This window comes from Lichenostomus cassidix, chromosome 20, assembly GCF_008360975.1.
Source record: "Lichenostomus cassidix isolate B80296 chromosome 20, HeHo_3.0, whole genome shotgun sequence".
Taxonomy (NCBI): Eukaryota; Metazoa; Chordata; class Aves; order Passeriformes; family Meliphagidae; genus Lichenostomus; species Lichenostomus cassidix.
The window spans coordinates 7,169,267-7,191,622 of NC_139500.1; the positions used below are offsets into that span (position 1 = coordinate 7,169,267).

Genomic DNA, 22,356 nt, shown 5'->3' on the forward strand with positions numbered 1-22,356 from the left:
TTTTCACACGACATCACCAGCCCTTCGTTTTGCTGATTAACCCTTTGCTTCCAGACACTGGACTTGTTCCTTGAAAGAGCAAGATCTGCCACAAATGGCTCAGCCCGGGAGCGTGAGGGTGCAGAGGAGTACAGTGCTTGTGCTGGCCCTCCCTGGGTCCCTGTGTGCCGCTGGCAGTGTGTGGAGCCCAGAGAGGCTGTAACCCCACCATCCCGTATCCGTTCCCATCTGCATTTCAGCTTCCCCTCCTTAAAAATCCTCCTGCTTCCAGGGCCCTGAGTGGATTTCACCAGCAGGTCTGAGCCCTATGCTGGGACACTCTGGATGCACAGTTTGTCCTCGGCTGAGACGGAGATGGATGAGGCAGCTGTGAGCAAGCCCAGCTTGCCGTGCTTGTCCCTGCTGCGAGAAAGCAGATGTACCTGGCTGTTCCAATGGGCTTTCTCCGCTTCTGTTTGTCTTTCAGGATTGACAATGAGAGTGGCTGAATTCATTCCTTGTCCCTCTCAGAGCCCCAGGACTTGTGTCTGGCTCTGCTGCCTTGGGAAGGCAAGCAAGAGCTGAGCCTACCATGCAGAGGGTGGTCTGAGGGCAGTGGAGCAGGGCTTGAGCTGGAACAGATTTTGGTTGTTGGTAGAGTGATCAGTGAGTGTAGCAGACCATGAGGCATGAGAAAATACTGCTGGGGTGACTGGGGGTAAAGTTTGGCTCTGGTTTACACTAAACAGGAGCTGGGCACTACCCTCACCCAGTTTAATGTGTTTCCCTGTTCCCCCAGCTACTTGCGTGGTCCTGGGTGCCAGAGCAAGCATCTGGGCCAGTGCAGGATCCAGGGGACACAGAGGGGGTGGCACAGCTCACACAAGGCAGGCTTCCCCAGACCTACCTTGTGCCCCCTGATGACAGGACTGCCATGCAGGGAAGAGGACACATCTGAGCACAAACCATCTGAGCACTCCCCCTGGTCCTCCTCTTTACACTGAAACAGCCAAAGCACAGTGGCTTATTCCCGCTCTGTGATTTGTCCCTTCTAAACCTCCTCTCTCTCAAATGTATGCTGGGTACTGAGGTGGTCCTCAGCACCCCCACCAAGGAGATGTCACTCGTCTGATGCCAGCCCCTTGCCCAGTGGCTGGAGTAGCCAGGACTGTATGAGGTACCAAGCTGACTCCATTGTCTTCAGCCCTTCTTCCCTCAAGTCCTGCTCAGCATCTTGGGCATTTGTTGATGTGGTTTTATGGCACAATAAAGGTCTTAGTGTCATTTCTGCCCTCCCCATCGCTGTGCTCTGACCATGAGGGGTGTCCTAGGACCAGCCCTGGTGCCATGAGGCTCTGCCAGTAAATCCCAGTATGGGCTGGACTGGTGACCCAGTGTAGGTTCAGATCACTGTCCGCACAGGGACAGTTTGGGACAGTGGTGCTGGTGCCCGAGATCAACCGACAGATTCAAATAAAAACAGCTCCTGCTATGGCCGGTGCAAGGAGAGCCCCAGGCTTGTGTTCCATCACTGTGTCTTGGAGACAGAGCTGCACAGCTGGTCTACGGGTTCCTACGTCCTGTTAAAACTCATACCTCGCTGGGCAGGGCAGGACTGGACCAGGCTCGGCTCGCTCCTTACTTGGCAGAGCTGAGCCTGGGGCGGCGGGACTACGGCCGGGAACCGGAGGGACTCTGTTCCTCACAGGACCGGAGCGTGATGGAGCCCCGCCCGCGGCAATGCATCCCGAAGCATCCTGGTGCAGCTGCTGATCCTCATGACCGAGGGTACACGTCCCTGGAGGAATTTGCCGTTCTCCGGCACCGCAAGCCCCGAGGGGACCTCGGGGACCGGGACAGGGCGGCTGGGCCGGGCCGAGGCCGGTGCGGGCGGGGATGTGTCCGGCGGGGGAGGGATCGATGCGGAGAGGGGCTCCACCTCCCGGGGCTTAAAGCCCGGGACGGGCGGCGACGCGGCTGTCCCGGGAAAGTTTTGCCGAGCTGCCGCCCGCTGATACCGGAGTAGCTCCGAGAGCCGCTGCGGCGCGGTCGCGGGGCTGCCGTGTGCGGGTGCCCTTCGGGGCGACACCCACTCCCCCGCCCAGCCTACAGCCCCCTGCCCTCGGTGCCGGTGATGACCCTGAACACGCAGCCGGGGAGCCCGCTGCGGCGGAGGGCCAGCACCCCGCTCCCGCGGCCGCGGGGCACTGGGGCCACTTCGCGGGGGGAGCCCTTTCACCCCCAGCTCGGTCACACCTCCTCCGAGCCGGGTGGCAGGGCCCCCCGCGGCAGCTGGTCCCCCGATTCCTCGGGCTCCCCAAGTCTCAGGGAGCGCCGGTACCGAGTAGTGCTGCTGGGTGACCCCGGCGTGGGGAAGACCAGCCTGGTCAACCTCTTCGCAGGCGTCCAGGAGCGGGACCTGCTGGACCAGCACGGAGGTGGGTGTCTGGTGGGGGGAACTGCTGCAGGGTCGCCTGCGGGGCATCCCGTTTGCCCCGTGATGGGACAAACTCATGTGCGAGGCGGAGAGGAGCCCAGGACGCGGCTATCTGGGAAGTGCGGCACTGACTGGGCTCTCCTGGTGTCCCGCAGGGGCTGCATACGAGCGCAGGCTGACCGTGGATGGCGAGGAGACCACGCTGCTGGTGCTGGACACCTGGGAGCCAGAGCAGCGGGTACAGCGCGGCCGGGTGCTGTAGGGAGCTGGGTGAACCAGGATGTGCCCAGGGGACATTGTATGGGCACAGGCGCTGTCTTGGGGCCTCTGAATGCTTGGAAGGGCAACCTGGGGCTCCCCTGTCCGTGTCTGGGGCTCATCACTGCCCTCACTGAGGAGCAGGGGATACACGCTGGGCAAGACAGGCTGGGGTCACATCTCTGCCCAGCTCTGTGCCCACCCTCCCCTGGCATGGGAGGCTGCCCACCATGTTCTCGCTGGTGTGGGTTCTTATATGATAACCCACTTCAAAATGCATGGAAATGGCTTGGGAATGGGTCTGGAGGAGCCAACTGGGTAAATCCACGAGTCGGTAAAGCACCAGAACACGTTGCTTTAACGGACAGAACGGTGGCCCCGAGAGCCTGGCACAGGGCATTCCTCATGCCCAACACATGAGGTATCTTCCTGGGCAGAAATGCCAGTGCTGCTGTCACTGCCTCCCTCCAGAGGCCTCCCTCCTTCCCTTCGTGCCAGGGCCCTGCATTCCTGTAGGTGCCACCAGGCAGTGAGTCCCCAGGAGTAGGGATGGAGTCACTGCCCAAGCTGTGGACAGTGGGGCAGCACCCACATGGACTGAAGCTGTTTTTGGCATGTAGCTGCACTGCCCAGAGATGCCCCAGCATTGTAACACCCCAACAATGGCCCTTTTTTTCCACTATGGCTTATTCCCACCCTGCCCAGCAGTGCCTGGCTTATGAGGGGTGCAGCATCCAGCACACTGTCCCAGGGCATTCCCAGGGGGTTCAGCCTCACCTCCCCACATCAAGCTGAGCCCACAGCCCCAGTTTCTTTTTGATAGAGAGGAAAACTCCCTAACGCTCCCCCCAAAATCAAGAGCTTTTCATCTGCATTTAATTAATACGGTCATACATCTGCTCCACACAATGAGGGGGCTGGTGGGGTGCCCTGAAAGGTCCCATTGGTGCCAGGGTGCTGTGAAGTCCCCCAGAAGTGGTCATGGCCATGGAGTGGTGACATCTCGTTCCCCATGTGGTGATAGGGTGAGGACAGCCAGCGCCGCAGCCACTGCCTGCAGGTGGGGAACGCCTACATCATCGTCTACTCTGTCACCGACCGGGACAGCTTTGAGAGCGCCTCGGAGCTGCGCATCCAACTGCGCCGTGCACGCCAGGCTGAGGACATCCCCATCATCCTGGTGGGCAACAAAACCGACCTGGTGCGGTGCCGCGAGGTCTCCGAAGAAGGTGAGCAGGGTGTGAAGGTTCTGCCTGGTGGGGATCCCCTGAGGGGGCTCCGTGTCCAGCTGCTTCCCCTACATCTGTCCCACAGCTGCTGTTGTGCATGTGGCAGTGCCCATCCCACAGCATTTGGGGTGCCAGCGGGGCTGTGCCCCCTCCTTGCCCTTCCCTTGCAGAGGGCCAGGCCTGCGCCGCCGTCTTTGACTGCAAGTTCATCGAGACGTCGGCAGCTCTGCAGCACAACGTGGACGAGCTCTTCGAGGGGGTGGTGCGGCAGATCCGCCTGCGCCAAGGGGGCAAGAAGTCCCACCTGCACCCCACGCCCAGCCAGAAGCACAAGGAGAGCCTCACCAGTAGAGCCCGGCACTTCCTCGACAGGCTAGTGACCAGGAACAGCAGCAAAGTGGCCCTCAAAGTCCGCTCCAAGTCCTGCCACGACCTGTCTGTGCTCTGAGAGCTGCAGTCCCATCCCTCCTCACAGGCCAGCTGGGACTCTTCTCTGTGCCAGCAGAGAAGATCTCTCTCTGTGGAGAGCCCAGACAGGGCTGGAGTGATGCTGAGGATGTGGAGCTGTTTTCACCGGTGCTGAGGGATGCCAAGGTGCTCTGGATACAGTAATTCCCCTCCAGGAGAGGGGATAAGGGGGACCATGTCCATAGAGCAGAGGGTGGGATGGGTACCTGCATTTGGGGTGGTGGGAATTCGGTTCCCAGCTGCTCCTAGGGAGATGGAGGTGAGGAGTGGCTGTGCCCAGAGCAGGGCTGGGGGCTGTCAGGAGTGTGGCAGGTCCTGCTCAGAGTGCTGTCCTTTGCAGGACACTGTGGCAAGGGCACTGTGGGGTGTCCACCTCAGACAGCCTGGAGCCTGGCTGGGAAGAGGGGGCAGGGGAGCATGAGTGGCATCACCTGGCACCCTGACCCTGCTGTGCCAGGGCTTTGTGCCATGTCTCCCTGGCACCAGTGTTTCTGTGCTATCTCTGTACTGGTGTGATGGGGAAACCCTCAATGTGCAGAATAAACTGTGTCAGGGAGGTGCTGTTCTCTGCTGGGTCCCTGCCCTGGGGAGCCACTTCCCAGAGCCACACAGTCAGACTGAAGCCCTGTTTCTTGCCTGTGGCCAGGGCTGAGGATCTGCTTCCTGCCCTAGCCAGGCCTTGGCTGGCTCTATTAGCATCTCTATTAGCTGGAATATTTTGGGGCAGGGACAGCCTCTGTCCTAAATGGCTTCCTTTGGCCTTCCTTCCTTCCACCGTTGGTGGAGGTCCTGATTCCTCACCCAGTGGTCTAGCATCATCCCCTGAGACAGCAGAAGCCCACAGCCCCCCTGCACCTCCAAGCTCCCAGTCAGCTCTGGAAAAGCCTCTGGGAAGGGCTGAGCTCTGCTGAGCTGCAGGTTTCAAGCCCCTGAGCACCGTGGGAGCCAAAGCGTGGGCAGGGAGCTGAGCACTTGGTGTCTCCTGGTGCCCAGGAAGGGGCAGGGAGCAGGAGCCGAGCAGAATGGCACAGCCAGGAAGGGACGTGCTTGGCTGCAGCCAGCAGGGAGTGACCCTAGGCACCCAGAGAGGCGATGCTGGGGCCGTGCAGGCTTTGCTTGTTGTTTTCAGGCTGTGCTGCCAGCCAGAAGCTGGGATGCCATGGGGGAACCTGCTCAGCACCCAGGGCCTGATGCCAAGTAGGATCAGTGATGCCACCCCACCCGGGTCGGGAGTTTCTGTTCACTCTGTGGTCAGACCGTGGGGAACCACTGACTGTGGCTGGCACAAACAGGACACTGGGATGGGGCAGCAACCTGTACCTATGGGAAAACCATCTCCAGAGCTGCAAATCCCAAGCTTTGTTCTCAGAACCAGGGAGATGGGTGCTCAGATTTTTTCTGTGCTGCTCAGTGCCCATGGCATTGCTGCTCCACCCTGGCTGCTGCTCTGCCCTGGAGCTCGAGGCACATAGATTCCTGGTGCTGCTGGAAGCGATGCTGTGGTTCACACAGCGTCAGGCACGCCGGGGTTGGGGGCTGCACCCGAGGGACAGGGGCTCCTTGCTGCTGCTGGTCCCTCCCGCAGCTGCAGCTGGTGTTTCCCTGTGTCAGGAGCCGGGGGAGGGGGGCCATGGGATGGAAAATTGGCAGTCAGCAGAGAGGGGAGTGGAAAGAATGAGCTCAAACCCAGAAAAATGCGGCCGTGCTGGAGGATGGGAGGAGAGGCCAAGGGGGGCCACGGTGAGGCGCTGGGAAACGGAGAGAGGGTGGGAGGAGGAGGGAGGGTGGAAAGAGGAGGCGCTGGCAGGGGGCCAGGGACTGCCTGTGGCCCCCAGCTAAGCCCACCCCTGGGGAAGGTGGTGCCAGGTCTCGGTGGTACCGGCTGCTCCAGCGAGTGCTCTCAGGGCCATCCCAGTGCCATATGTCCCTGGCTGGCCTTAGGCTCCAGTGCTACCTGTCCCTGGGTAGCCATCAGTCCCAGTGCCATCCATCCCTGCGTGGCCACCAGCCTAGTACAGTTTTCCCCAGTCCCATGGGCTCCTTGGTGCCATCAGCCCCGGTGCCACCACCCTGCTCCCACCTCCGTGGGACCCTGCTGGCCCCTGGCTGGCATGTGGCCACCCTGAGACACCAACCCCTGACTCCCCCATCTCTCTCTGCACCTTGTGAGCAACCCTGCCCTTTGTGAGGATTCCCAAGCCTGGCTGGGATTTCGGAGGCAGGTGAGCCCCCGGAGGGGGCAATGAGGGGGTCAGGAGCTGTGCTGTGCCAGGCTGGGCCATGGCAGGCAGCAGGGTGGGCTGCAGTGGGGTGTGTGGGCACACTGCCTCTGGCTGCCCATCCTTCTCCGCTGTGGGAGCAGCAGTCACAGGGAGAGAGCAGCATCCCGGGCAGGAGGCCAACCCCGCAGAGAGGGGTTCCCAGGAGGCCTTCCCATCTGCCCTCCGCCTGAAACACGGAACTATGAATCACCCCAGTCCTGAAATAGACCCTTTTTATTTAAAATATAACATTTAAAAGACATTTTAAGAAAATTTAAGACTTGCGTTTTAATCCCTGCTGTGCTCCCATCTCCTGCCCAAGGCTCAGATCTGAACTGAGGCCAGCACCATTTCACTGTGCTCAAATCTTCACCAATTTTTGCTCCTCAGCAGACTTTCATGCCGGCGAGGAGGAGGAGAAGGCTTGGTGGCACATCTGAGCTGCCAGCGGCTTGGAGTATTTGTGAGGAAAACACACATCTCGGCCAGTTTTCCAGCAGAGCCCTGGTCCCAGTCCAGCGCGTGGGGAGAGCTTGCTGCCATTTTTAAGGCATTTTACACAGGGGCTGTGTGACCACGGGTGGGCTGGGAGCACCCAAGAGGGATTCCCAAGGGGGATTCCCAAGGACGGGGCGGGGGGAAGGTCCTTGGAAAACGCCGAAAGGCAAGAAAACCCAGGGCAGTGAGGAGACCCCGACCCCACCTGGAGTTGCCAACTCCCCGCTCGTGCTCCGGAGGTGCTGCGGGAAACCGGGACCGTACGGACCCCTCGGGCTCTCCCCTGTCCCTTACACAGCAGGGGCAGGGCAGGGAGGGTCGCGCAGGGCTCAGCCCGTGTCCGGCCCGGTGTCGCAGGGTTCCGCCTGCCGCTGCCCTTCTCCTGGCAAGGCGGCCGCGGGGGCGGTCCCAGCTTCAGCGCGCTACGCGTGACGTAGTTCCGGCCGGTAAGGGGACGTGTCGGTGCGGACCGCGGTGGGAGCAGCCGCCATGGAGGAGCCCGCGGCGCACAACGGCAGCGCCGCCGGGGCCGCGTCCGGGGCCGGGACCCCCGCCCGCCCGCCCGCCACCCCCGAGGGCATGGCGCTGGCCTACGGCAGCCTCGTCCTCATGGCGCTGCTGCCCATCTTCTTCGGGGCGCTGCGCTCCGTCAGCTGCGCCAAGAGCAAGGTACCCCCGCGGCTCCGGGGCAGCCGGGCCCGTAGGCCTCGCCCCTCCCCAAAGGTCCCCTCTGGGCTCCCCGTTCGACGGGCGGACCGGCAGCTGCATGTCCCCCGCCCCGGCCCCGGCGCTGGGCCTGGAAAGGCAGGGGACCCCGGGGAGAGAGTTGGCTTCCCCCGGGGCTTCTCCAGCCACGTCCTCACTGCCCCGATAAATTCAAGTGCTGCAAAACACAACCGTCCCTTGTCCCTCCGCAAGAGGAGCTGTGCTGGGGGGACTCGTGTGTGGCTTTGCCCCGCGGCACTGGGGCTGGTCCGGGGTGCTCTTCTGCCTGCACACCCTGTCCTGTCCCTGCACCCCTCCCGCTGTTCTCTGCATCTCACAGCAGGGACTTAAGTCCCATCACTTAGGCTGCTGTAGCTCAGGAGGAAGGACTGTTTTACACAGTCTGATCTACTACTATTTTTAAAATCTCCTTATGTGCTCTTAAGCCTCATATCAGGGGCGTCAGCTGATTTTTGGGGGCTTCTGTCAGCCCAAGCATCTGGGGACTGTGAGCAGAGCCCAGCCATGGTTCAGGGCAGGGGATTCTCATCTCTCACTGTGTGGGGAGCACCAGGAATTTGGGCACCTCTGCACTGCCAGGGACAGCGTGACAACTGCTGTGCCTGGGATAAGCTGCACAAGGGCTCCCGAGGTGCCCTCGATCTGTGCTGGCCGCAGGTGTTTGCCTGAATGAGATTAGATCTCTGAGCAGCAGCCAGCTGGGTCTGGAGCAGGCAGGGAGCAGGCAGAAAACAGGCAGCCCTCTGCCTCCTCTGAAAGCTGAAGATCTCCTGTGGGAAAAGGCTTGAAAAGGGATGGTTGAGCTGGTGCAGAGATGTCCTGGAAGGGTTTATAAATCTGGGGCTTTTGAGCACAAGAAGTGTCCCAAGAGCAAGGTGAAGGATGAGAAGGTGGCTGGAGAGGTTTGTTGTGCACAGGGTGATCACAGATGGTGGCACAGATGGGGCTGGCTGGGCGTGAGCGGTGAGGGAGCCCAGCTCCCCTCTGGGCAGGGCAGAAAGGAACAACGCCAGCACAGAGTTTTTTTCCTTCTCCAAGAGGAGAAAAACAGTAAATTGTGGCTGCCTTGTGAGGGACAAGTGTGAGGTTTGTGTTTTCCATCTCGGTTCTGCCTCTGACACAGCCTCACTTCCAGATACAGCAGGGGCCAGTGGGTGTCTTCTCCCTCTTGAAAGCACTGTGGAGCCCTGCTTGTTTAGTCTGTTTGCCCTCTGCTCAGGTGTGAAGCCAGAGCAGTGGCTGATCCATTCCTGTCCTCTCCTTCCCTCCCCAGAACTCCTCGGAGATGCCAGAGACCATTACCAGCCGAGACGCTGCTCGCTTTCCCATTGTTGCCAGTTGCACCCTCCTGGGGCTCTACCTCTTCTTTAAAGTAAGTGGGTGACACTGGAGCTGGGGCAGGATGGCCTCCTGCCTGGCAGGAGCTCCCATGATGGGCTGACTCTGGTTTTGGCCCTTAGTGTTGGGACAGAAGGTGGCGTAAGGCTGCACAGATCGAGCTCTTCAGTGTCACGGTGCAGGAGGACGTCAGTTCTTGCCTGAATTGTCACAGCTTGGGGGAAAATCAGAGCCTGTTTGTGCACAGGTTGATTCTGGAGGGCTGCCGAGGAGCAAATAGCCCTGAGCTCTTCCTGCCTCCGTGGGCCAGCCTGGCAGGACATGGGCTGGAGCCAGAGGGTGCCAGGGACTCTGAGGGGCAAACGCTGCTGTCTCTGTGCTGTGCTTCATACTGTGCACCTGGAGCATGTCAGCTGTAGGCCTGGGGGAGCCCCTGTGTGATCAGGTGAAGTCTTTTAGAGGTTCAGAGCCTGCAGGCAGAGTCAGACCTGAGTCACGGATGGGAGCTCTGAGCAGCATGTGCTTTTGTTGGTGTGGAGAAGGTGTCTTGGCCTCGAGCACCTTGGTCTGCCCACGCAGGTCTGGCACATGGCTGAGCTCCCAGAGGGGCCTGGGGAGCTGTGGGGCTGCAGTGCAGAGTGGTCCTGTGGGCATGGCAGCTTCCAGCTGTGCTGTTTTGGAATACCTGCAAGGTGCCAAGGTGCTCCTGGATCACTTGGAGGTGAGGGTTAAGCTGCAGAGCTAAGGTGCAGTTCAGTCCATTCTCTGCCAACGGCTGTGTGCCATGTGCTCTCCTATTCCAGCATCCCCCTTCTAGGAGAGCATGGGGGGCCCCAGGATCTCTCCACGATGGTTTGTAGGGGTGTGATTTGGTAAGGGAGCCTGCTGTCTTGGAGGGCAGGAGTTTTAATAATGCCCTGTTTAATTAGGGCAGGGGATGCTGCTGCTCCCTTGGGCCAGGGCAGCCCCTGGGAGTGATGCCTCACTCCCTGCTCCGTGGGGGAAGCTCTGGCCTCCTTTCCGCAGCACTGGAGTTATTTTTTGACCTGAGCAGCTCACAGATGCACAACAGCTCACGGGCCCATTGTGCTTGTTCTTTGAGCACATGGCTATTTCCAACATATCCTCTCTCAGCATGCAGGAATTTGGGTTATTCCAGCTATTCTTCTCATCTCCCTGGAGCACTGACACAGCAGCTGCCAACAGGAGCATGAGGATGGGAAGGATGCTGTGGTAACTAACCCCTCTGTGGTTTTGTCTTGCAGATATTCTCTCAAGAGTACATCAATCTTCTGCTTTCCATGTATTTCTTTGTGCTGGGGATCCTGGCCCTGTCCCACACTATCAGGTACAGCACAGGGATGGGTGTGACTGGGCAGGGCTACCCAAGGCTTCAGTTCATTTTATTGCAAGGTTTTTAAAGCACCATTGCTGTGCAGCAGTGCCAGGTCTTTAGGGTATTTGCCCAGCATCTTAGGGTGTTGTCCCTTGGTGGTGGGAACCAAAGCCCTGGGGGTCCTAAGGAGCCAAAATCCTGTAAAGCATCACTGGAAGAGCTTGTGGAGTTGTGAGTGGACACCATCAAGGGACTAGGCCAACTTACTGGAGCTCCTATGGCTCAGAATCACAGAATCAGTATATCCTGAGTTTGAAGGGGTCCACAAGGATTGAGCCCTACTTCTGACCCTCCACAGGACAACTCTAAAAACCCCACCTTGTTTCTGAGGGCATTTTTCAAACAGTTCTTGAAGTTTGGCAGGCGTGGGGCCATGACCACTTCCCTGAGGAGTCTGTAACAGTGCCCAGCCACCCTCTGGGCAAAGAACCTTTTCCTAATATCCAACTTGGCACAGTCCTTGCTGCCCTGGAGAGGGGAGAGCTCTTCAGCACCCATGTGCCCCTTTTTGGGATGGGTCATACAGGCAGCTGGAGCTCATGGTGATGTCCCTGGCCTCTCATGGTGATGCATGGCACGAGATGTTGAAAGCTCAGGCTGTTTCAGTAACTGAAAAAGTCAAGCTGGTTTCCTGTTTCCTGAGCTCTGGGGCATGGGGAACCAGATGCTTTCCCTAAATGCTTTTCCCCAACCTGCAGCAGAGACAGTCAGTGTTGGCCCAGCCAGCACTGAGTGCCTAGAGGTTGCTGGGGGGCACAGGGCATTTGCTGGGGTGTGGGGTGGGTCCTCTCTTCTTGTAGGTGATGCTCTGTTGTCTTGCTCTGGAGTCTTTGGGGGACTGTCACATACAGCCAGATCAGATCTCTGTGTAGGATGAGTTGCTGTGGCTCCTGCCAGTTCCTGATGGAGCAGAAGCTGGCATTTCCCCATCTTGGGAGGGGGTGTGGGGCTCCCTCAAGCACAGAGGTGCTGGGCAGCACATCCTGTGGGGTTTCTGTCGAACTGCCCTTCTCTACACCTCTCGTTTCAGCCCTATGATGAACAGATTCTTCCCTGCAAATTTCCCCAACAAACAGTACCAGCTCCTCTTCACCCAGGGCTCCGGGGAGAGCAAGGAGGGTACGTTGGCTAGCAGGTTTCTCAGGGGAGCCTGAATGTTTTCTGCCTTTACTGTTCTTTTTTTTTTTTTTTTTTTTTTCCCCTTTTTGGTCTTAAAACTTTCAGCCCATTGGAACAACCTTCTCAAAGAGTCACCTTGCCTCTTGCTCCCTGCTGAGCTTCCATAGCCAGTGTGAGCCCTGTGCATCCCTGCAGAGCTGGGCTAGCACTCTGCCTCTGTGTTGCCTCTGACTGGCAGCGAGACCCCAGAAACACCTCTCAGAGTGCTGTAGGGATGGAGCTATGGCTGCCGTTAAGTGCACAGCCTCTATTTAAGCTTTTATTTAAGCCCCTTGTGTAGCATAAGTCTGTGCTGCCTTGTCTGGGCCAGATCTGCACTGGCAGAAGATTCTTTGATAAGCATCCTGCCCAGTAGTAACTTTACTGGTAAGGGAGTGTTTCTGGTGATACCACCAGGAGTTAACTGGCACAGGAAGAGGGAGAAGATTTGCTTCTCCCTGCCTAAGGCAGTGCCTGAATCCAATTTCCTTGTTGACAGCAGGACTGCGGATGCTGTCCATGTGCAGAGTCTGGCTGAAGGAGAAGGTCTGAGCTTTCCAGGGCCCATTGCTCGTTCCCAGGCGGTTTGCACGTGTGTACCATGGGTACAGTCCCCTCGTTTGGGATGTGAGCACTGAGCTCTGGGCTCCCCAGCTGTGGAATCACTCATCTTGGCCTTGCGCGGAAAGGGGAGCTGCCCGGCCTGCCCCAAATCTGACTTCTCTGTTTTCTTGCAGAAATAGTGAATTACGAGTTTGACACCAAGGATCTTGTGTGCCTGGCCTTGAGCAGTGTTGTGGGGGTCTGGTACCTGCTGAGAAAGGTAAGTGAGGCACAGCTGGGGACTGGGCTGGATCGGACACAGACCCCTTTGCCCGCAAGGTGGGGGTCCCATGTGCAGCGGGACCCAGATCTCCTTTTCCTGTCCTTCCCAGCACTGGATTGCCAACAATCTCTTCGGACTGGCATTCTCCCTCAACGGGGTGGAGCTGTTGCACCTGAACAATGTCAGCACTGGCTGCATCTTGCTTGGGGGCCTCTTCATCTACGATGTGTTCTGGGTAAGCAGGAGCACTCTGCAGGCTGTTGACAGAAGCATGTGCCTGGCATTCTGCCTTTCTGGAGGCACCACGCTGGCTGGACACACATTTGCAGTCAGAATTCTCACTCTCTCAGCCCAGAGGAGTGTAGTGGGGTTGACAGAATCCACAGTGGCAGAATGTGGCTCATCAAATACATTTTCTTTTATTCTCTCTCTCAGAGAGCCCAGGGCTGGCAAGGACCTCATCAGGGCTATTGTGGGGTACTGAGAGTGTGTCATATCCAGTCCTGTATTCCCTGCTATGGTCTTCCCAAAGTCTGACAGCTGTTGGGTGGGCTGGAGGCTGCTCTGGGGCACATTGAACCTGCTTGTATGAGCTGTGCTTTGGCTCTTTCATCAGCTGATTTCATTAGTGTCCTTCTGTTCTCTTGCACAGAGGACCAGACCCTGGAATGCCTCCAGTCCCTTTTCCTCAGCCAGTGCTGCACCCTGAGTTCTTAATTTTGAGGTTTTCCTTATTTCTTGCAGTATTTGAGCTCCTTTTGTAGAGGGGAAGGGGAAGGCAGGAATGCAGTCGTGTGCTCTGCTCCAGGCATGGGAGAATAGTTCTCCTTGTAATGTCCATATTCCCCACTCCTTCCTGCTGCCTCCACCTTGTGAATCACCATGTTTCCAAATGTCTGAGAGCCTTGTATACATTGAGGTCTGTCCAGCAGCTCTGCAGCTGCCTCAGTAATCCCTCCATATTTATGCCTGACTACTGTGAGTTGTTTTGTTCTCGGCCAGTGCTGCCCATTTCCCAGGCTCGTTAACAGTCTGGGCTCTGTGGTTTTTTAGCCTGTGGGCCACTTCCTCCACAGCTCTCAGCTGGAGAGGACTCAGCCTTCTGCCTTAGCACACCTGGTGCCCCAGGCCCTGCTTGGTGTGCAAGTGTCTTCCCAGCACTTTGGAGACGAGTGCACCCCTCTGCTCTCCACTTGCTGGCTGTCTCCCACCTTAGCTTCCCCATGGATTGCTGGAGACTTACAGAAGGGCTGCCTTGAAGTAGAAGCCCTCTTACTGTGCCCCGCTGCAGGAACTGGTCACTTGAATCTTGGTGTGGATTTAATCACAGTGAGATCCCAGGAGGGTTTCAAGGAGGAAGGAGATCTCAGTGGGTCAATGCTATTACCCCTACGTAGTCTTTTTTTGGAAAAAAATTTTGGGGAAAATTTGCTTGGGGTGCTTTTCCTTGATCCCAATGTGGAGTCCTGTTACTCTGTGGCAATGCTCAGGACTTGCTTTAAGGTTTCCCTTTAATCCAGTGCTCCAGGATCTTGCTCACACAGTGCTAACCAGCACCTGGTTTTTGTGCCTGCTGGACTGGAGGCTTGGAGATGGAAAGGAGCAGAGATCAGGGTGGCTGCCCTCACTGTTTACAGTCCACTCCCCAAACGCTGCCAGTATTTACAGCTGATAGGGCCATGCAAGTAAATGACCTCAGAGCAAACTGCAGCTGATCTGACACTTGCCCCTGTCCCCATTGGAAGCTCCCAGCTCAGGCACTACTCTGGTACCTCCTGCCCTCCAGTTGGACCTTCCATGGAGCTGACATATTAAAGCTGAACCAAGTGCAGGGCTGGATGGTGGGCAGCAGCTCTGCCATGTGAGTGCTGTCCCCATGCTACTCTGAAAGCAGGACAGCCATGAAATGGCCACCTCCCCCAGTGCTGTCATATGCCTCCTCCCTTGGACGATGGGCTTGCTTGTAGGGCTCCTGCACCCACATTTTGGCAGATCAGGCTATTTTCTGCCACTGAGGCCACTCCTGGCCCTGGGGTGAGTCTGTAGCTGAGTGTGTGTCAGTTCCTGTGCAGCTGTGGTCACCTTGGGCTCCTCTGTTCTAGGTCTTCGGCACCAACGTGATGGTGACAGTTGCCAAATCATTTGAGGCCCCAATAAAATGTGAGTAGATGTTCAGGGCTCTCCACCTCTGGAGATGGCTCAGGCTGGGATGTGTGCAGGAACATTTCCTGCTACTGACCTCTCCTCCCTGTCATTGGCCAGCCTGAAGCCAAGCCAGGTCTCTGGAGAGGGATGGTTTGCAGAGCCCTGGTCTGTCTGGGTCACTCTGCACCTTCAGAGTGTGCAATTTCACCTGGTGGTAAAAACAATCCAAACCAAATAAACACCACAAAAAAAAAATTAAAAAAATCAAACCACAGAGCCCCAAAACAGCAGGAGGGGTGAACTGGTGCTGCTGTGGAGCATGCAGTAGTTTGGGTACTGGGATGCCTTGGTTTCTCGTCCTGGAATTGTCCGAGAAAGAACAAGGGGAGCTACAGGGGAGGAGGGGGCCAAGGACAGGGACAGGGATCCTGCCCTCCTCCAGTCCCTGTTTGCCAGGCCCAGTGGGCCGGGGTCTGCTCAGTGGGGACACTCCCCCTCACTGTGCCTCACTCTGCTCCTCGCAGTGGTTTTCCCTCAGGACCTGCTGGAGAAGGGGCTGGATGCCGACAACTTCGCCATGCTGGGACTGGGGGACATTGTCATTCCAGGTGAGAACAGAAGACGGGGGGCTGGACTGGGGTCGCCCTTGAGGGGTCTGCAGGGAGCTGAGCAGGTGCCTCGCTCTGCCCTTGGCCAGGCGCAGCCCTGCTCGGGTCTCCCGATGGGTTGGGAGTCTCTCCGCAGGTTTGGGTGCTGTCCCCGTGCCGCGTGCCACGAGAGGGCACTGTCACCCCGGGCACGGCACCGGCACGGCAGCGCCGCGTGTCCTGCCCTACCTCCCTCAGCCTGCCCTGATCCTCTGGCCCCTTGCTGTCCCTTCCCTGCCACTTCCAGCCCCTCATTATTTCCTTCTCCCCGCAGGGATCTTCATTGCCTTGCTGCTGCGGTTTGATATCAGGTGAGCAGGCGACGGGGAAGGGTCTCCGGCAGGTTGGATCTTGCAGCATATTTGAGCTGCTTTTGTAGAGGAAAAAAGGGAAGGGGGAGCCAGGAGTGCAGTCATGTGCTCCCTTCTGGAGCTGGGTGTGGGGAGTTGGGACCAGGGGGCTAAAAGGAAAAGCTCTTGGAAGAGGGGGCTGGCTCTGTGGGTATGTCCTGGGCGCCGGGGGTGAGTGGTTTGAGTTCAGACATAGGTAGGGCAGGCAGCACAGGGATGGGGATCAGCACAGCAGCACCTAACAACCCCACAGAGCCTCACCAGCTCCCTGGAACCAAGGAGTAGAGGGCAGTGAGAGAAAGCAGTGACAGCGTGGGAAAGAGCTGGGGGTGCTGGCAGCTGGGAAGTGCTCGCGTGGATGCAAATCAGTGCCTGGCAGTGCTGGCTCCAGGTTGCCACTGATGTTGGAGGAAGCAGCTCCTTCCCACGCAGGGAAGCTGCACCTACAGCCAGGCTGCAGCAGTTGCCCCAGACCGAAAGGCTCCGGGGAACAGGGTGCTCTGTGACTGTGGTGGTGTGGCCCTGCTCCCACTGCTCTTGCACAGACCCTCTGGTCTGTGCCAGCTCTTCCAGGTGTTGCCACCCACATCCTGCCTGCACCTGCTGGGAATCCTAGTTCCCGCAGCCTGCCCTGTGGTAAAACAGCAACTGCTGAGAGCCAGGGACAGGCCAGTTTCCACCACGACAATGGAACCCTCTTCCTGGGTCCCAGCCCCAATTCCTCCCTTTCTACTTGCCATCCAGCAGCAGGATCACTTGCCTCCTTCCCTTCTCCAGTGCCTCACCTGGGTATCACTGCCTCCAGTCCCCCACTCCTCCCACAACACCAGGGGCTGCACAGGCAGAGCACTGCTCCCCACACTCCAGTATGGTGGGAGATGGCTGAGGGTACCAGGCCAGTTCCATTTCAGCCACTGGCATTCCAGACCCGAAGTCACTGAGCTCTTCCCTTTCCCTGCAGCCTGAAGAAGAACACGCACACGTATTTCTACACCAGCTTTGTGGCCTACATCTTTGGGCTGGGCCTCACCATATTCATCATGCACATCTTCAAGCACGCCCAGGTGAGCTCCACCCTGCTGCCTCCCGTGAATGCACATCCAAGTGGGTCAGGCCAGCTTGGCCACAAAGTTCCTGCATCCTGCCAGGAAAAAGTAGATTTATTCCTTCTCTTGGCTTTGATTTTCCAGTGCATGCCTTTACCTTTCCCTGCCCAGAGCTCCTGTGCCTGGCTGGAGCAGAGGCCTGTTTGGGGCAAGGCTCCTTGTTTCCAACAGCGCCTCAGCCAGGAGCCCTGTGGTTTTTGGCTCTTTGCAACCAAGGTATCTTGGGCACCCACTGGCTATGCTGCAGGGGGCCCTGGGAGCCCATATGCTGTGGTCTGCTCAGGGGCCCTTGGTGTGTTTATGGCCCACTAGGACCTCACAGTGAGGACTTTCACAGGATCCCAGAATGGTTTGGGAAGGTACCTCAGAGACCAACCAGGCTGCTCCAAGCCCTGTCCATCCTGGCCTTGAACACTTGCAGGGATTAAATATCCACGGCATCTCTGGGCAGCCTGTGCCAGGATCTCACCACCCTCACAGGGAAGAATTTCCTCTGAATATCCTCTGAATATCTGAATCTAGCTTCATGCTGCAGCAGCTCTAACTTAGCTCTCAAAGCTGCTGCTTGGGGTGTTAACCCTTTTTACAGCTGTGTGACAGACACCATGGCTGCAGAGGGGAAAAGGCCATGAGCTCACCTCGCACTCCTCCCAAGGGGTGACTTGTGGTTTGGTGTAACAGTTGTTTTTCTTCCCCACAGCCTGCACTGCTGTATCTGGTCCCCGCCTGCATTGGATTCCCGCTTCTTGTGGCCTTGGCAAAGGGAGAAGTAACCGAAATGTTCAGGTAAGCCTCAGCTGGGGATGGAGCTGTTTTGCCGGCGGCACTGGAGCACACGAAGCGTGCAGATGTTCCCACGCCTGGGCACAGCTGGAGGGACGGGTTCATCTGGGCATGCTCTGGGTGTGCATCGGCACGTGCGTGGGTGGAGGGAGCAGGTCTGTGTTTGTACATGCCGGGCCTGGCTCCAGCGCCTCCCGGGAGCTGGGTGGGAGCTGTGGTGTGGTACCAGCAGGCAGCACCTGGTATTGCTCTACGCCGCGGTGACAGACTCTTCCCATGCGCTGGCAGGCAGGGGAGGGTGGGACTGCACACCTGGTGTGGAGATACTTGGTCATTGTGTCCCAGGGCCTGTGGGTGGGGAAAAATGGAGCCAGAGCTGGTTGTGAGAGTAGCCAAGGCTGGTTCGAGCACATCCCAACCTCTCTGCTTGGGCAAAGTCTCCTGGTTTGCAGCAGTGTCCCTGCCCCAGAGACTGTGGGTACAGAGGAAGGGGGACTGTGCTGTGCTGTTGTGCTCCAGCTGTTCTCTCAGCCTGTCAGTGGGCAGCTCTGGCCTCCTGCCTGGGAGCTGTTTCTCCATCGTGCGTGAGACTTGGTGGTGGCTCAGCACAGTAACGATGGTTGATGCAGAGGAGGGAAGGGAACATCCTGAAACAGGGCTGTGTACCCTCCAGCTTCCCCAGTGCCTCTGCCCGAGGGGCCTGCCTGAGCTCACAGCCTGCTCAGAGGGAAACAGGGCGCAGCGGGAAGCCAGCTGTCCTCCCTGCTCCCTCCCCTCCCCCGGGAGATGCAGGTATGCTTGTTCCCAGCGGCTCTCAGCTGGGCCATCCCCAGCCCTGCCGCACCTGCCCCTCCTTTGATGTTTGCTTCTGACGATCGCTGCTGCAGGCGCTGAGTGTCCTGGGATCGTCCTTCCTGTGCACCTGGGATCCTGCAGCCGCTCTCCCCAGTGCCGTGACTCACCAGCTGACAGCAGCAGCACCTCCTGCCAGGAAACTGGGGAGAGATGAGCTGTGAGGCCAGGCCTGCTGGGCAGCAAAGGAGCGCAGGGAGCCTGGCAGCCAGGGGCTAGTGCCCCCCACCAGAGCAGTAGCACAAACTGCTCCAGCAGCAAAGTGTTGCCAGGGCAAAGGCAGGATGCTGGGGGGCTGCAAACTTGACAGCCCCTGGGGTCCAGACCTCCCTTGAAGTGGCTCCAGTTGCAGGCAGAGGAAGTGGGATTCACAGGGATTTATGCCTGGAGGGCAGTGGCTCCCACCGCAGGAATCCCACCAGGTGTAGCTCCACTGTGCTGCTTCGGTGCACCCTGATCCTCCCTGGAGCTGGCAGTTCCTGTGGTCTCTGCCTGCTCATGGTGTCTCACAGCAGAGAGGGTCTGCAGGCAGGGTGGGAGTGAGCAGATCCGTGCTGCAGGCCCAGGGAAGGGGTGCTGGTGGAGCAGAAGTGGGTGACATTGCGATCAGCTCCATGGCTCTCAGCCTTGCCAAACCTCCCTAGGCTTGGCAGGAAGCTCTGCTCTGCCTCCCTCAGCAGTGGGAACCCATCCTGCCCCTCACACCTGCTGAGGGCACACTGTGCTCGAGCGGCAGGACAGGGTCTGCTGCATCTCTCTGCCACCTGCCCAGCCCCTGGGCTGCTCCACTGCTACCTCCCCACTGCCCAGGCTTGCTCTCCCTAGGTTCTGGCTGTCTGGCTCTGCTCACGCCAGTGGGAGCTACCTCATTCCTGAGTTTCAGGGCTCACTTTTCCATGTTGCAGCCCTGCCCTGGAGTCTGCAGGCAAGGAGAGGCCGGCGGGTGTCAGCAGGTGAAGGGGGATGCCGGGCTTCCTGTTCTCAGTGCTATCACTCCAAAACACTTCTGCTTTTTCTTTCTCTACCCCCCCTCTCCTTTCTGTCCTTGTCTTTCCCTTCCTGCTTCCTCTCTCTCCTGCAGCTATGAATCCTCTGCTGAAATCTTGCCACACACACCAAGACTTACCCACTTCCCCACGGTGTCTGGCTCGCCGGCCAGCCTGGCTGATTCCATGCAGCAGAAACTGTCCTGTCCCCGCCGACGCCGGCAGCAGAGCCCTAGTGCCATGTAGCCACTGCCGCCGGGGCCCCTTGTCTGTCGCTCTGGCCAGGTAGGGGCAGGTCCTGGCTCTCCCTGGTCCAAGCTCTCCCTATTTCCAGCTCTCCCCACTCCATGGGCGGAGGCTGGAGCTGTCACTGCACTGCTGTGGGCCAGCTTCTCTCCCATTCTGAGAGGAGACTGGGAAGGGTGAGAGTATTTGACATCCTGGCCCTTGTTATCCTTTCTGCTTGGAGCAGCATTCCTGTTTCCTTAGCCAGAGCCCTGGGGCTGCTGCTGGAGGGGGTTTGCAGGCAGAGAAGTGAGAGAGACCCTGGGAGGAATCACTGCTGTTGGTCTTGCTGCAGTTCCCCTGTTAACCGGCCCCGCTGGCACCAGTGCTTAGCCAAGGAAAGCATGTGCTATCCAGGATATCCAATAGTGCTCTTGGGAACAAGGACAGACCACCAGGCACAGAGCTGGCCCCTGGCTGGGTCCACCCTATCCTTGAAGATGTCTGGGGGGGGAGGAATGCATCCCTCATCTCCCTGCCTGGGCTCTGCCCCATGGGGCTTTCTGTGCTGGAGGCTGATGGCTGAAGCCCACCTGTCCTCAGCAGCAGCAGGGCAGACCCCAAGGCCACAGACTGGGCTGTCCCCACCTGGTACAGGGTTCTATCCCCAGGGAAGAGCTGGCCCCACTCATGTCCCTCTTGTCCCCAGCTACGAGGAGAGCTCAACCCCCAAGGAGGTGCCGGGGGCTTCTAAAGAAGAGCCAACAGAAGCCTCTAAGAAGGAGAAGTGACCTTGCCCTTGGGCTGTGCCCGATGCCTCCAGACCCTTTGCAAGTGACAGACGACGAAACAATTGTGCAAGAGCATCGTGTTGTGTGTGTCGGAGCAGCCACCCAGGTGGGGTATTGATGTACGCCGGTTTTTAAATTTTGTATTGTGCATTTGCTTTCTCTCATATTAAACCATGTTGAAGGAAGGCTTGCTGGTCTGCCCATGCCCCTGCTCAGCCGCCCAGCCGGCACCGGGATTGGCGTCCAGCTCACCCGCCTTCTCCCAGTGGGGCCAGTGGCCGTTGTCTGGCTGTTTCCAAGTGACCAAGTGACCATCCCCTTCCCCCTCCCACTCCTCTGGCACTGGGCCTTCCCCCAGCCTGGCCCCTGCTCTACGACACCCAGATTTAGGGCTGCAGTCACTGACCCCTGTGTGGGTTTGAGCTGGGATCTGGCCACAGAGCAGGGTGGCTGAACAGGGATCAGGATGCAGGAGCCCCACAGTGTGGGGACATGCTTTGCCTCAGCTGGTGGAGTGTTCAGCGTGTTGGGGCTGAGCCCCCATGGCCTGGGGGAGCAGGAATGGGAGTGGTAGGGTTGGGTGGCCCCAAACCCAGCTCTGGAGCAGGGTGAGGACAGCATGAATTGTCCCCTTCCTTGCAGAGAGCCAGGCACCATCCTGCACCCTTGGGGCTGGGATGGGCAGGGGATGCTGGTACCTCCCTCTGCATGGGGGCTGGAGGGGCTACAATCAGGGGCTGCTCCAGCGTTCACCTCAGCTTCCACTGGGACCAGCTGCCCCATGTCCTGCAGCACTGGCAGTGTCCTCCCTACCCATCCTGGGGGCCCACATGTGGAGGATCCTGCATCCCTCCAGCCATGCCCACTGCCAGAATAAATAGAAAGTGTTTGCTGGCTTGGCAGCTCCTCCACAAAAGCCGTATTGAACCATTATTCCCTGCGCCGGCTGCGAGCACTAAAAGTGGCGCCTCGCGTTCTGCCATCTAATGACCCTTCGCAGGCTCCTACAGATGTTTTCTATGACTTACAGCTCCTTTTCCAACAGCCCTGTCCGCAAAAACAAGAGGGGCCACTTTAATTCCAATTAAATACCTCCAGCTAAGCAAACAGTGTGCAGCAGGCCCTGGGTACAGTGCGGCAGCCAGGCCCAGCCCACCGAGTCGCTGAGTCTAGACTCCAGATGTGATTTCACCAGCCTCCAGTGTTCCGTGGAAGAGGACTCTGGCTCTGCCGTGGGGTGCAGGACCCTGCCCTGAGCCAGGACCCCACTCTGCACCGTGGTGTGTCCCTTGGTGCGGGGCTGGCACCGCATCCTGTGAGGCTCTGCATCCTCCCTGGCTTCGGGTGATGGGAACTGCATCCCCATGCAGCCTCCAGAGGCCCCAAGAGTGCAGGAGCAGGCTGGGGGAGCATCACCCTCCTGCTGCCCTGCAGAGCTCGGGGCAGCTCATGCCTGCTGTAGGTGTGGTGGAAGTGTGGCTGGGAGCTTTCCCAGGGCTGCAGGGAGCGGAAGGCCTGGAAAGGGGAGAGCGGGGTCACCCCTCACCCTGCCTGGCCGATAAGCCAGGGCCGGCCAGGAGGAAGGAAGTGTGTTAGGCCCTGCAAGGAGCCAGTGGAGCCGGCACTTCGTCGGTCCCCAGTTCGCTTGCCTGCTGCACCTGGGCCTGTGGCACCTCCGGTCCCGGCAGGGCCGAGGCCACACGGCTCCACTGTGTCTGGACCGCTGCTGGGCCACCTTCCCCTCTCTGCAGGATCCCTCCGGCTCAGTGGGGGCTGCGGAAACATGGATGTGCCGACTCCGGCAGGAAACCTCCATCCACTTAACGGCGCCCAGCTAGGGCAGGGGCCAAAGCTGCCTGTTCTGCTGCCAGCAGATGTGGAGTTTGGGATGATCCTC

The 22,356-nt window shown here is 58.8% G+C and overlaps 2 protein-coding genes across 5 annotated transcripts; both read left to right on the forward strand.

The window, feature by feature from the left end:
• The first annotated feature begins 1,912 nt into the window (after positions 1 to 1,912).
• On the forward strand, positions 1,913 to 4,980 carry REM1 (RRAD and GEM like GTPase 1). Its single transcript, XM_085079154.1, has 4 exons — positions 1,913 to 2,417; positions 2,572 to 2,654; positions 3,699 to 3,903; positions 4,074 to 4,980. The coding sequence occupies exons 1-4, from the start codon at positions 2,114 to 2,116 to the stop codon at positions 4,349 to 4,351; spliced, it is 870 nt and encodes a 289-aa protein (XP_084935280.1). The 5' UTR covers positions 1,913 to 2,113; the 3' UTR covers positions 4,352 to 4,980.
• A 2,578-nt stretch (positions 4,981 to 7,558) lies between these two features.
• HM13 (histocompatibility minor 13) lies at positions 7,559 to 20,644 on the forward strand. Of its 4 annotated transcripts, none has more exons than XM_085079146.1 (13): positions 7,559 to 7,799; positions 9,130 to 9,228; positions 10,460 to 10,542; positions 11,621 to 11,709; positions 12,486 to 12,571; positions 12,684 to 12,809; positions 14,677 to 14,734; positions 15,244 to 15,327; positions 15,641 to 15,677; positions 16,678 to 16,780; positions 17,523 to 17,608; positions 19,283 to 19,410; positions 20,378 to 20,644. In XM_085079146.1, exons 1-13 carry the CDS (start codon positions 7,620 to 7,622, stop codon positions 20,575 to 20,577), a joined length of 1,359 nt encoding a protein of 452 aa, XP_084935272.1. In that variant the 5' UTR covers positions 7,559 to 7,619; the 3' UTR covers positions 20,578 to 20,644. The 4 variants fall into 4 exon arrangements, with proteins under 4 accessions (XP_084935272.1, XP_084935274.1, XP_084935273.1 ...); XM_085079148.1 differs by having other exon boundaries at positions 7,560 to 7,799; positions 19,363 to 19,410; XM_085079147.1 differs by lacking the exon at positions 19,283 to 19,410 and adding an exon at positions 19,539 to 19,728 and having other exon boundaries at positions 7,560 to 7,799; positions 20,378 to 20,515.
• The last annotated feature ends 1,712 nt before the right edge of the window (positions 20,645 to 22,356 follow it).

What these genes read in the sequence shown, in the direction of transcription:
- HM13 (XM_085079146.1), top strand. Translation starts at nt 7,620, where the DNA reads ATGGAGGAGCCCGCGGCGCACAACGGCAGCGCCGCCGGGGCCGCGTCC. An exon ending in TCATCTACGATGTGTTCTGG is followed by an intron (nt 12,810 to 14,676) that starts GTAAGCAGGAGC and finishes CCTCTGTTCTAG; the next exon opens with GTCTTCGGCACCAACGTGAT. An exon ending in GAAGTAACCGAAATGTTCAG is followed by an intron (nt 17,609 to 19,282) that starts GTAAGCCTCAGC and finishes TGCTCTCCCTAG; the next exon opens with GTTCTGGCTGTCTGGCTCTG.
- REM1 (XM_085079154.1), top strand. Translation starts at nt 2,114, where the DNA reads ATGACCCTGAACACGCAGCCGGGGAGCCCGCTGCGGCGGAGGGCCAGC. An exon ending in CCTGCTGGACCAGCACGGAG is followed by an intron (nt 2,418 to 2,571) that starts GTGGGTGTCTGG and finishes GGTGTCCCGCAG; the next exon opens with GGGCTGCATACGAGCGCAGG. An exon ending in CCTGGGAGCCAGAGCAGCGG is followed by an intron (nt 2,655 to 3,698) that starts GTACAGCGCGGC and finishes ATGTGGTGATAG; the next exon opens with GGTGAGGACAGCCAGCGCCG.